The sequence below is a fragment of the Chelonoidis abingdonii genome, chromosome 2 (assembly GCF_003597395.2).
Source record: "Chelonoidis abingdonii isolate Lonesome George chromosome 2, CheloAbing_2.0, whole genome shotgun sequence".
In the NCBI taxonomy this organism is placed as follows: Eukaryota; Metazoa; Chordata; order Testudines; family Testudinidae; genus Chelonoidis; species Chelonoidis abingdonii.
This window is the reverse complement of record NC_133770.1, coordinates 261013815-261027069: the sequence shown is the minus strand read 5'-3', so window position 1 is coordinate 261027069 and position 13255 is coordinate 261013815. Positions and strand designations below refer to the sequence as shown.

The 13255-nt window shown below is 44.5% G+C and overlaps 1 protein-coding gene across 1 annotated transcript in view; it reads left to right on the top strand.

Annotated features, from left to right (window-relative positions):
• The window catches only part of NIPAL2 (NIPA like domain containing 2), a 71149-nt gene that overhangs the window by 56171 nt on the left and 1723 nt on the right, over positions 1–13255 (top strand). The window contains exons 8-10 of the mRNA XM_032773544.2: positions 6862–6950; positions 11100–11163; positions 12934–13028. Of these exons, the coding sequence (XP_032629435.1) occupies positions 6862–6950; positions 11100–11163; positions 12934–13028 (248 nt within the window). The remainder of the gene's footprint in view (positions 1–6861; positions 6951–11099; positions 11164–12933; positions 13029–13255) is intronic.

Here is a 13255-nt window from a genome sequence, read left to right as displayed (position 1 = left end):
CAAGCCTTACCTTGAAAACCTCTAAGGAAGGAGATTCCACCACCTCCCTAGGTAACCCATTCCAGTGCTTCACCACCCTCCTAGTGAAAAAGTTTTTCTTAATATCCAACCTAAACCTCCCCCACTGCAACTTGAAACTGTTACTCCTTGTTCTGTCATCTGGTCCTCTTTGGAACCCCCTTTCAGGTAGTTGAAAGCAGCTATCAAATCCCTCCTCATTCTTCTCTTCTGTAGACTAAACAATCCCAGTTCCCTCAGCCTGTCCTCATAAGTCATGTGCTGCAGTGCCCTAATCATTTTTGTTGCCCTCCGCTGGACTCTTTCCATGTTTTCCACATCCTCCTTGTAGTCCATTTATCCACCCCATACTAGTTTAACTTGCCAGCAAGAATACTGTGGAAGACCGTGTCAAAAGCTTTGCTAAAGTCAAGGAATAACACATTCACTGCTTTCCCCTTATCCACAGAGAGAGTTATCTCCTCATAGAAGGCAATTAGGTTAGTCAAGTATGACTTGCCCTTGGTGAATCCATGCTAACTGTCAGGGCTGGCTCCAGGCACCAGCCTGGGGCGGTACATGCTAAGGGGCAGCATTCCGTCCATTCTTGGAGTGGCACAGTCCAGGCGGGCTTTTTTTATTTTTTTTCTGCTTCAGCAGTTCGGGTGGCAGCAGTCCAAACCACTTTTTTTTTGGCTTGGGGTGGCAAAAATGGTAGAGGCAGCCCTGCTGACTGTTCCTGATCACTTTCCTTTCCTCTAAGTGCATCAGAATTGATTCCCTGAGGACCTGCTCCATGATTTTTCCAGGGACTGAGGTGAGGCTGTAGTTCCCCAGATCCTCCTCCTTCCCTTTTTTAAAGATGGGCACTACATTAGCCTTTTTCCAGTCATCTGGGACCTCCCCCGCTCACCATGAGTTTTCAAAGATAGTGGCCAATAGCTCTGCAATCACATCCGCAATCCAACCTAAGCACCAGTGTAGACAGTGCTATTATAACCCACACACCTTCTGGATGTGGTCCCATCTAGTGGGTGGGGTGGAGTGGGGAGGGAGGGAGAGAGAGAGAGACACAGACAGACAGACTGCTCTGCAGCCTTACTAAGAGCCAGCTTTTACCTTATGCAGTAGAGGCTCATGCACTAAGCTCCAGAGGGCCCAGGTTTGATCCCACCCGCCACTGACCGGAGTCTGTCAGTGTTACACTGTGTCCGTGAAAGAGCTTGTCACAGAGGTGGATTAACTGAACCAACAAAAGAACTTCTCTCCCTTCAGCTAAGAGAGTCTTCATTAAAGTGCAACAGCTGCATCGATGCAGCATTTTAAGCATGGATTTATGTGCCCTTAGATTTATGTTCACCTTTTGTCCTAAGGTGGAAGCAATAGATCAGGGGTAGGCAAACTATGGCACATGAGCCAAAGGCGGCACGTGAGCTGATTTTCAGTGGCACTCACACTGCCTGGGTCCTGGCCACCAGTCTGGGGGGTCTCTGCATTTTAATTTAATTTTAAATGAAGCGTCTTAAACATTTAAAAAACCTTATTTACTTCACATTCAACAATAGTTTAGTTATATATTATAGACTTATAGAAAGAGACCTTTTAAAAACGTTAAAATGTATGACCGGCATGCCAAAACCTTAAATTAGAGTGAATAAATGAAGACTCCGCACATCACTTCTGAAAGGTGGCTGACCCCTGCAATAGATGATCCTCCCATCCCCTTCAGCTAAATCTGCATACTGTGTTTTGCCTCTGAGAAATTTGTGCCTAAAGTGCAAGCGAGGTATGGCTGAGCCATAGTAAACTTTTGGAGAGTACTCTGCAAAATCAGGATTTTTCCTGCTGGGCTCTGGCCTACTGAGTGATCATTTTATTGCTGCCACTGGAGACTGCTGTTGCCATCAGCAATGTGAAATAGAACTCCCAGCTGAATGGAGAATCCATTCTCTTTATCCTTGTCCCTATGCTTCTGGTGCAGATTGCACCATTCAATGCACTCTGCTCCAGAGTAATTCGGAATGTTTGTTTTCATTGTTTTTAAGGAAATAGCCAGCCTAGCACTCTAGTGTCAGCGCTATCATAGGGGAATCAGGATTCCCTTTGGAGAAAGCCCATGCATCATTCTGCAGTGACTCTGGAACTCCCTGTCACAGATTGTAGAGTAGTTTACACCCAGCTCTTTGCTGGGAGAAGAGCTCAGGGCATTTAAGAGAGGAAATAGAGCTTGGTAAATGGGAAGCTGCTGAATGATTCTCTTCTCCTTCTGCAGGTTTGGTTTTGTTTGTTTGTTTGTTTTCCTTCCTTCACTTGGTCAAAATTCAAAGGCAAAATGTGGCCTCTTTGCTTCCTGGGCCCAATATCTGCCTTCTCCCATTCCACCTAAGCAGACCTTTCAAAAGCAGACAGTGTTGTTACTCTTGACTCCCCCACCCCCACCCCATTTTACTTAGCTCTCTCACCAAGTTTGTTTATTTTGCAGATTCTTCAGAACTCAGAAGAGCTTTTGTTACATCTTTTGGGGACTTGCTGCTAAGCATCAGCATCTATGTTTCGGTCCCTGAGACTAAGATTGTTGCAAACGAGAGAAAATAATGAAGTGTTTTCAGTGACTTCAAAATCCTGACTGTCCTGTAGATATGTAGGATTTCTTTATTTTTAAAGCACCATGGAGACTGCTCAACAGTCACTAAAATAACCTTGCAATTACTTTAATGGCTAAAACAGATCAGAGTTTGGATTTTAACTATTCACATATATCGTACCAATGAAACGTTTAAGCACAGTTCTTTTTATAGGTTTCTAAAATACTCTGCCGTCTCTTAATATTTCTTTCAGTTTCAAATGCATTGTTGGCAGGATACAGTATGTGGGGGATGCAGTGACACTGAATTTACAAAGATACATTCCAGTGTTCACAGGCATGATTCATAATCTTATAGGTAGATATGGATGTGGCAGGTTGTAATACTTCTGCCTGAGACCTTCATTCTCCTTCAACATGATGAATTGCTCTGTTTTTGTTACTGGATTAAATAGACCACGAAGGTTGGTGTAAGAACACATACATCCAAGTGTTGTCCTACACGTCCTTGAATAGTGCACAACCCTGTTGCACTCCAGCTGAGGCTACGGGTGAGGTTCTGTGTTGTGCTTCTGAGAGGTGCCACACTGAACATGTAGCTTAAAGGGAGGAGGGACTAAGGTAACTGTAAATCACCTTGTTGTGCCTTCCCAACTCTGGGCTGCTCTGGGAGCCAACATGGCCCCTCGTGTAAATGAGATGATCATCTGTGGCTACTAAACTACAGCAAACTGTCCCCAGCTGCCTGTGGGGTTCAGTGCTGCCCAAAATCTCGATGGTGCTGTGTACTGTGGCCCCACTCTGATGCCTGCCATGACCTCTGCATCAGTGCGTGGGTTGGGGCTAGGGTGACCAGGTGTCCAGTTTTGGTCAAAACACCCAGTGAAAAAGGGACCCTGACGGCTCCAGTCAGCACTGCCAACCAGGCCATTAAAAGTCTGGTGGGCAGTGCTGCGGAGCTAAGACAGGCTACTTCCTATCTGTGATGGCTCTGTGCTGCACCCTGGAAGGGGCCAGCAGGTCCAGCTCCTAGGCGAGAGGGAGGGGCACAGGACTCCGTGTGCTGCCCCCACCCCGAGCACCCACTCCACACTCCCATTTGCTGGGAACCGCGGCCAATGGCAGCTGCAGGGGCAGTGCCTGCAGGCGAGAGCAGTGCACAGAGCCGCCTGCCACGGCTGCGCCTGGGAGCCGGACCTGCTACTGGCTGCTTCCAGGGCGCAGCACGGAATCAGGACAGGCAGGTAGCTTGCCTTAGGCCCCCCATACTGCGCGGCTGACCGAGAACCGCTGGAAGTAAGCCCATGCCCCAACCCCCTACCCCAGCCCTGAGCCCTCCCCCAAACTCTGAGCCCCCTCCTACACCCCAAGCCCCTCATCCCCTGCCCTACACCAGAGCCTGCACCCTCAGCCCAGAGCCCATACCCTCCCTGCACCCCAATCTTCTGCCCCAGCCCAGAGTCCCTTCCTATACACTGAACCCCTCTGTCCTACCCCCCCCCCAGCGTGGAGCCTCCTCCTGAACCCAAAACCCCTCAACCCTGCCACCCCCCGAGCCCTCATCCCCTCCTACAGCCCAATGCCCTGCCCCAGGCTGTAGCCCCCTCCCGTACCCTGAACCCCTAATTTCTGGCCCCACCCTGGAGCCTGCACCCTCAGTTAAAGCCCTCACCCCCTCTTGCACCCCAGCCCAGTGAAAGTGAGTGAGGGTGGCGGGCAGCCAGCCACCGAGGGAGGGGGAATGTAGTGAGTGGGGGGCAGGGCCTCAGGGAAGGAGGTGTAGTCTAGGAGAAGGGGCAGGGCTCGGGTATTCAGTTTTGTGCAATTAGAAAGTTGGCAGTCCTAGTGGGGGTCCTCAGCAGACAGCCCGTGGCTGTTTACCTCTGACATAGGGAAGGAGGTATTCTTCCCTGTCAGAATCTGTGGCTTTTTAAGCCCTTTATTCAGAGTACAGGAGCTGGAACAGGGGTGAGAGTCTTGCATGGTGTGTGGGCACAAGTCAAGTTAAACGTTAAGGTTAAATACTGTAAAAAGGGCAGGATTTGGGTGCTTTACTGGAGGTGGCATGCTTTGTCCTGAACGTGCTAGTGGGTTTCTTGAGCTCCTTTCTCCTGCTCTGATGCTGACTTTTGTCTTTGGGGATAGTAGGTGCTTGTACACTTTGACACTCTGCCAACTATTTCCAACTGTGATTGCGCATGCTTCTCCTCCCACCGATCTTTGAAGGCAGTTAGCTCTGGAAGGGTCCATGCAAATGCATGAGGCCTGCTTGATCGCTCTTTTAAATTTTCTCCAAAAAGTTGTGCGTCTCTGAGAAATGGTAGTTGCTTGCTATCAAAGTGGCTTGCAAATGGGGCCCGTGTCGATTTGCCAAAGCTGTTTAAACAGAGGAGTGGTTTCCAGGCATGCTGACCCCCACAGAGAGGTCAATTCTACAATGACTGGTGCAGCGTGGGATAGTAAGTAATAGGAGGACTGTTCACTTATATAAGAAGTGGGATGCATCCACTAGAGCTAAATTGATTTAACTGCCACCAAAATAGAGGTGGTATTTGCAAAATGGCTTCATTAAATAAATGCAAATCCAGTGATCTTGCAGTGGGAGATGTGTGTGAACACATGCCAGCTCCCACCAAAATAAGGAGAGTTATAGTAACTTCTGTGTGGAGAGCAGCCCTTATTCCTCTGCGCTAAATGGAATAAAGGCTCAAATCTCCTGCTTGCTTCCTTGCTGAGAAACATAATCTCTCCCACAGTATTCTTGCCAGCAAGTTAAAAAAAGTATGGATTGTATGAATGGACTATAAGGTGGATAGAAAGCTGGCTAGATCGTCGGGCTCAATGGGTAGTGATCAATGGCTCCATGGCTAGTTGGCAGCTGGTATCAAGCGGAGTGCCCCAAAGGTCAGTCCTGGAGCCAGTTTTGTTCAATATCTTCATTAATGATCTGGAGGATGGCATGGACTGTACCCCACAAGTTTGCAGGTGACACTAAACTGGGAGGATGGTAATACGCTGGAGGTAGGATAGGATACAGAGGGACTTAGACAAATTAGAGGATGGTCAAAAGAATCTGATGAGTTCAACAAGGACAAGTGCAGAGTCCTGCACTTAGGACGGAAAACCCATGCACTGCTACAGGCTAGGACGGACTGGCTAAGGAGCAGTTCTGCAGAAAAGACCTGGGCATTACAGTGGATGAAAGCTAGATATGAGTCAGCAGTGTGCCCTTGTTGCCAAGAAGGCTAACGGCATATTGGGCTGCATTAGTAGGAGCATGCCAGCAGATCAAGGACGTGATTATTCCCTCTATTCGTCACCTGTGAGGCCACATCTGGATAGGTGTACCAGTTTTTGGGTCCCCCCACTACAGAAGGGATGTGGACAAATTGGAGACGGTCCAGTGGAGGGCAATGAAAATGATCAGGGGGCTGGGGCACATGACTTACCAGGAGAGGCTGAGGGAACGGGGCTTGTTTAGTCTGCAGAAGAGAAGAGTGAGGGGGGATTTGATAGCAACCTTCAACTACCTGAAGTGGGATTCCAAAGGGGAAGGAGTTAGGCTGTTCTCAGTAGTGGCCGATGACAGAAGAAGGAGCAATGATCTCAAGTTGCAGTGGGGGAAGTCTAGGTTGGGTATTAGGAAACACTATTTCACTAGGAGGGTGATGAAGCACTGGAATGGGTTGCCTAGGAAGGTGGTGGAATCTCCTTCCTTTAAAGGTTTTTAAGGCCCGGTTTGACAAAGCCCTGGCTGGGATGATTTAGTTGGTGTTGGACCTGCTTTGAGCAGGGAGTTGGACTAGATGACTTCCTGAGATCTCTTCCAACCCTAATCTTCTATGCTTCTATCCCAGGTATAATGGCCTGATGCAAAGCCCAGTCAGTGGAAAGATTCCTGTTGATTTTGGTGGGCTTTGGATCAAGCTCTTAAAAAGGGGAAGAGAGCGGGTGTCTGAAGAGACAAAAACTTAAGCCTCCTCATGCTAATCAGCATTTAGCTATGTGTCCCCAGGCTAGGTCTTACTCTTGCTAATAGGCAGGAATAATTTGGCAGTCATACAACGTTACTCTCATTGATTCAGAGTTGGATTTCCTGTGCTCAACATCTTTTATCTTGCACTATTCATTTGTACTATGCAGGGTCAAACCCAGTATGCATAGCTGCTGCAGATGCCAACTTGTCCTGCGCTGTTAGTTGTTTTGGTGTGAAAGTTATTACTACACTTAGTGCACAGCAAACTTTGTATCCAGGAGATGTAATAACTTCCTTCTTTTAGGTTCTTAAACCAAGCTATGCAGCTCTACAATGCAACAGTCATTGTGCCGATTAACTTTGTGTTCTTCACTACCAGCGCCATCATTGCAGGTTTGTTTTTACTTTGTATCCAAACAAAAGCTCTTTCTAAATAGCAAGATTGAATTCTCTTCTTTGAATCAGGAATGCAAACAAGTCACTTTTATCTTCAGCGAAAGATCTTTATATAATATGATAAGTGTATATTTTGAAAATGATCATAAGTTCAGAACTTTGAAATAAAATTAAATACCATCAGATTCTAGCTTTTCCAGTACAATACAGCCATGTACAGTTTATTCTGTTTTACTGGCTTATTAGGTACTGTCATTAGTATTAGCCTCCTCTGGAAGTACCATAAATGTGTTTACCATGTGTGCATTGGCGTCTCCATATCCTAGCTGGTAAAGTAATTGTAATAGTGTGGCAAGCTACTCAAATGACAGACAGCTGTGTTTTGTAGTAGTTTGTGTCTTATATTTCAGAAGGCTGCATTCTAGGTTAAGTGAAGGAAATAAAATACTCCAAAGGCCTTTAAACCTTATAACGTTTTATTCTGGGTGAGAACTTTGAACTTGATCTCATTAAAAAGACACTGAAAATCTTGGAAATTGTCTGCACTGAAAGAACAAGAGAGGAGAGAAAGACATAAACGTCTACACTGAAAAAAAATTCTGCTGCCCTGAGTCTCTGAGCCCAGGTCATTTGGCTCAGGCTTGTGGGGCTAAATATAGCAGTGTGGACATTCGGGCTCGACCTGGAAACCCTTTGGAACCTGGCCAAGGAGATGGGGCTCTGGCCCCAGGCTCCAGCCCGGTTAGGATTGTCTGTACTACTATTTCAAGCCCCACAGCGTGAGCCCAAATCTGTTGACCCAGGCTCTAAGACTCACTGCCACAGGTTTTATATTTTTTTAGGGCTGTCAATCAATTGCAGTTGACTCAAATGATTAACTCAAAACAAATGAACTCCATTAAAAATAACTGCAATTAATCTGAGTTTTAATCGCACTGTTAATAATAAAATGCCAATTTACATTTATTATAAATATTTTGGATGTTTTTCTACATTTTCAAATATATTGATTTCCATTACAACACAGAACACAAAGTGTACAGTGCACCCTTTATATTATTATTTTTATTACAAATATTTTCACGTAAAAAAGATAAAATAAATAGTATTTTTTAAATTCACCTCATACAAGTACTGTAATGCAATCTCTTTATCATGAAAGAGCAACTTACAAATGTAGATTTTTTTTTTTTGGTTACATAACTGCACTCAAAAACAAAACAATGTAAAACTTTAGAGTCGACATGTCCACTCAGTCCTACTTCTTGTTCAGCCAATCGCTAAGACAAAGAAGTTTGTTTACATTTATAGAAGATAATGTCGTGCTGTGCTGACCACTTCTTTATTACAATGTCACCTAAAAGTGCGAGCACACCGGTGTCTTCACATGACTTGGTAGCGCAGCTTTGCAGTTTTATGTGCATATGCACTAAACCATTCAATATGTCCATTCACGCTTGGCACCATTCCAGAGGACATGCTTCCATGCTGAGAACACTCATTTAAAAAACATGTGTTAACTCTTTGGGGAGAATTGTATGCAGTGGCTGCTCTACGGCTTTCTGCCACCAGCACGGCCGGCAGGTTGCCTTGGTCGGCTTGCCTGGCAGGAGGTCCTCCGAAGCCCGTGGGACCGCAGACCTCCGCAGGTAAGCCGCCAAAGCAACCTACACTGCCACCCTTGTGGCAACGCGGCAGAAGCGCCTCGGCAGCATTGCCACCGCCAAGCCGCGCTTGGTGTGCCTGGGGCCTGGCAGCCGCCCCTGATTGTATGTTTCTCCTACTTGCTGGTTCTACCAGAATTCTGCCTCATTCTTTGTGTTATCGGCAACCCACAATGTTTTTATTTAAGAACTCTTCTCCACTGCAAGATTTGACAAAACACAAAGAAGGTACCAATTAGATTTCTAAGATAGTTACAGCACTCGACCCCTACAGGTTAAGAATCTGAAGTGGCTTCAAATCTGAGAGGCACAAGGTTGAAGCATGTCTGTCAGAAGGTCCTTAAAAGAGGCAACACATCCAATACAAAAACTACAGAACCCAAACCCAATAAAAGCATATAACCTCTGCTGGTGGCATCTGACTCAGAAGGTTGAAAAGATGTGTGTCGGTCCGCACTGCGTGGGATCATTAATACGAGCACAACCCATCCACTCAACATGAGCATGTCCTTCTGGAATGGAAGCATGAACGAGGCATATGTCTCTCATTTTCCATTGCAAAATTAGAAAGCAGGCAGCATTACCCCGTAATATAAAAGAACTTGTACTTGTGTTGTCTTAGCGATTAGCCTGAACAAGAAGTAGGAACTGAGTGCACTTGTAGGGTCTAAAGTTTGCACATTTTATTTTGAGTCACAGGTATGTAAAAAAAAAGAAGAAGAAGGAGATAAAATCTACATTCTGTAACGCTTGCTCTTTCATCGATAACGGAGATTGCCACTACAGGTACTTTATATGAGTGAATTGAAAAATACTATTTCTTTTGTTTATCTTTTTTTACCAGTGCAAATATTTGTAAATCATAATAATAAAAGTGAAGCACTGTACACTTTGTATTCTGTGATGTAATGGAAATCCAATATATTTGAAAATGTAGAAATGTTGCAAAAATCATTTCTCAATGGTACTTCTATTCATTGATAGTGCAATTAAGCCTGCATTCAATCAAGTTTTAAATTATTTTGACCAGCCCTATTTCTATGGATTTAATTTAATTTATTGCAGATGAATGTACCCCTAAAGATCTTGTTCTCCAGGAATAAGCCAAAATTATACAGCTATAATATTTTGAACCAATTTCTAAACGCACACATGGCAGTCCTGTTATTAGTCTGCAGGAAATTTAATCATTCAGAACTCCATTAAATGCTCAAACGGGAGTTTCCATCGAAGATTCGCCTCAGCAGCAGTGTTTAGAACAGATTGCCACGTTTCGTGACCGAGCGCAGACATTGGCCAAAAGGCGTTGCACTGGCGCTAACCCAGGCTAAACAAGCCCAGCTCTTTGAGTCTCCTTTCATAAGGCAGGTTTTCCATTCCTCGGATCATCCTAGTAGCCCGTCTCTGTACCTGTTCCAGTTTGAATTCATCCTTCTTAAACATGGGAGACCAGAACTGCACACATTATTCCAGATGAGGTCTGACCAGTGTCGTGTAATGGTACTAACACTACCGTTAGTGTAAAGCACTTTGGATAAAAGCGCAATATAAAAAACCTTAATAATAATAAACTTTTTCTCTTCTACAAATAAAAGCACACAACTCATATTTTAATATTTACTTTTCTAATGTAATGGATGTGCCCTCTCTCCCCTGCCACGGCAGTCCCCACGCTGGGACTGGGAAGGAGGGGAGGGGTCTCCCTCTTTCCCCTGCTGCGGCAGCCCCACAATATGAACTGACATAAAGTTAGATAGGCGGCCCTTCATTTGTTCATGTGCAGCCGCCAGGCGCGCACCTTAGGGGGAACTATCTGTGGTCCACCTGAATGGAGCTTGCGGATCACTGTGGTCCGCGAACCACAGTTTGAGAACTTCTGCTCTATATACAAATCTGCACCCGTTTAGTTAAACCAGCTAAAATGGTGAACTTATTGCAGTTTTAAGTCTGTTCCTAATTGTCCAGGCTAACCCCAAATAAACCTGATTGTAATCTGAAGGAAGAGTGTCCACAAAGCCTTTTGTGCTTAACTGTATCGGTTTCAAACAAAACCTTTAGTTAAATTGCTGCAACTCTGCATGTAGACAAGCGCTCAGTCTGAGCCTGACCTGAATAAACACTGTGTAAGGACCTCTATGTAATTCAACAAGGTTTCATTCTTTAAAAATATCTTTTACACTTAACAAGGATTTTCAGTTGTTGGCAATATAAAATATGACTATACTGAACAATTAACAACACACGCAAGAAGTCCAGACCTGGTAGAGTGAGATCTTATCAAGATATATGCAATTACTATTATCTAACAAAAATCATAGATACTGAATATGGGCATATAATATGAACCCACCCAAAATTTGTATTGACATATTTGGGATTTTTTTCCACTTGACCATTACCTACCTTCTGACCCTGTCATCGGTAATTCACATCACTTGGAATTTGTTCAAGATCTGCATTTCTTGTTTCTGTCACATTCTAGGGGTCATATTTTATCAGGAATTCCAAGGTGCAGCTTTGCTGAGCGTGTTCATGTTTCTATTTGGGTAAGTGTATTTACTGAAAATCTGTAACAAAGTTTGTATCGAAACAGCAGTTACCTTTCCAGGCAAGTTTTCCTTTTCTCCTGAAGAAGAAACCTATTCTGTTGCAATGTGTTAGAGAGCAGCTGTTACAGTAGGATAAAAAACATTGCAAAGGCTAATATTTGTGTTTTGTTATAAGGGCCTGTTTTTAATCCAAACCTGTAAAAATATTAATATTAGCCTTTCGTGAGCCCCTATCTCTCCCACTTTTCCCAATGGAATGAAAAGCTAACATTACATGTGCCCTTTGTAAATGACTAATCATTGGCTGTTTTCCATCAATGATCTCATTATGGAGTATGTACTGATTAGTGCTAGAAAAGTCCCTCCATGTTATCTTCTACCTGCATGTCCTGCTGTTCTCTGCTGCTACTAGCCATGGGCAATAGTGTTAGTTAATCACACAGAAGGCACCAGGCTCACTTTAGTAAAGGCCTGCCTCTCTCCTGTTGCCTTTGGATAGGAAGGGACAATCTGTCTGTTGGTGATTATAGATCATGTCATGCTAAATAAGTGGTAGCAGTAAATGCTTGAAAGGCACCCTACCTGTCATACAGTCAAGTGAAACAGAATCAACCACAGATTCCTCAGGACATGCCAGTACAGTAAAGGTTCCGGTGATAGGTGAGAGATCATTGTTGATGGGAATGGGATACTTAACACACAGGTGGAAGAACAGTTCTCAAAATTCTTAATCAGATGCCTGGCCCTAATGTAGTCAAACAAGCACAACTGACAATTGTAGGTGACCACTCCCACTGGAGGGAGGACGGAGCGGCCCTATAGAACTATTTAATAGTTTGTGTGACTGACAGTGTTTGTAGTGAAAGTAGTAGAAAATGAAGATAAGCAAATTAAATGTACACACTTGGCAGGCATGAAGTTGATGTTCTGTACAGCCTTAGACAGACAGAAGACACTTACCAAGCAGTTCAAAATCACTGCTGGCCAGAAGCCTGGTTCTGAGACACAAAAGTCAAATGAGTGAAACAAAGGGCCTGTCTAGACTGGAGTTTTTGGTTGTGTTGTAACTCGAGTTAACTGATAATCAATTTACCTGTAAATATTAGCGTAGATACTCCACAAAGTTGTTCCAGGATGCAAATGTGTTTTCCTTGCTGTGGCTCAGCTCAGCTTTCTCACATCAGTTCCTTTGAAGTCAGTGAGATTAGGTGTGTGAGTAAGGCAAACCGCCTTTGAAACCCCACAGGAATCCATAAACTGCTGAGGGATTGTCGAGAGCATAATTTGCTCCCCAGAACCTTTATTACCTTCTCAGACCTCACTCCCAGTTAAGAGCCCAGCCTGACATTGGGTCTATCTACACAGCAAAGAAAAACCTCAGGGCTGTTTCATTGCTGTGTAAACATCTGGGCTCAGACTAGAGCCTAGCCTCTAGGCTCCTGCAGGGTAGAGGGTCCCAGAGCTCAGGTTCCAGCATGAACTCGGAAGCCTACACAGCAATGAAATAGCCCCTCAGACTGAGCCATGCGAGCCTGAGTCGGCTGGCATGGGCCAACCACGTTTTTTTATTTGCTGTTTAGGCAGATCCACAGAGCCCTGGATGAGTTGGCTGGGCTGCCAGTCATGAAAAACTAATTCTCTTTACTTATAAACTGAGCAGCTCAGATATGGAAGCTGTTGAGAGAGAAACAGGGGTACCCAGGACAAGACCCACACTTCAAATGCAATGTGCTGCTTCTAACCTTTTTTTTCGCAATGGCTTTGTAGGTGTCTTCTGTCATTTCTTGGCGTGTTTGTAATCACACGAAATCAAGAAGAGGAGCATTTGCAAGTTCCTTATATTGATTGTGGACACATTCCTGGTAAGCATGGTTTTGGATGTTCTTTGTCAAATATTTGCCAGTCATCTATGTTTAAAAGTCTAAAAGCATCAGGTAATGGAGTGGGGATTGAATGGAGAGAATTGAAGCAGAAATATCCTCCAATCTTATTTAATAAACTTACTTCTTTCTTCTTTTCTATTCCTATTTCCAGTTGATTTTTTTCAGACTTTCTTAAATTATTTCTTAACTGTTTCCACAGCCTATCA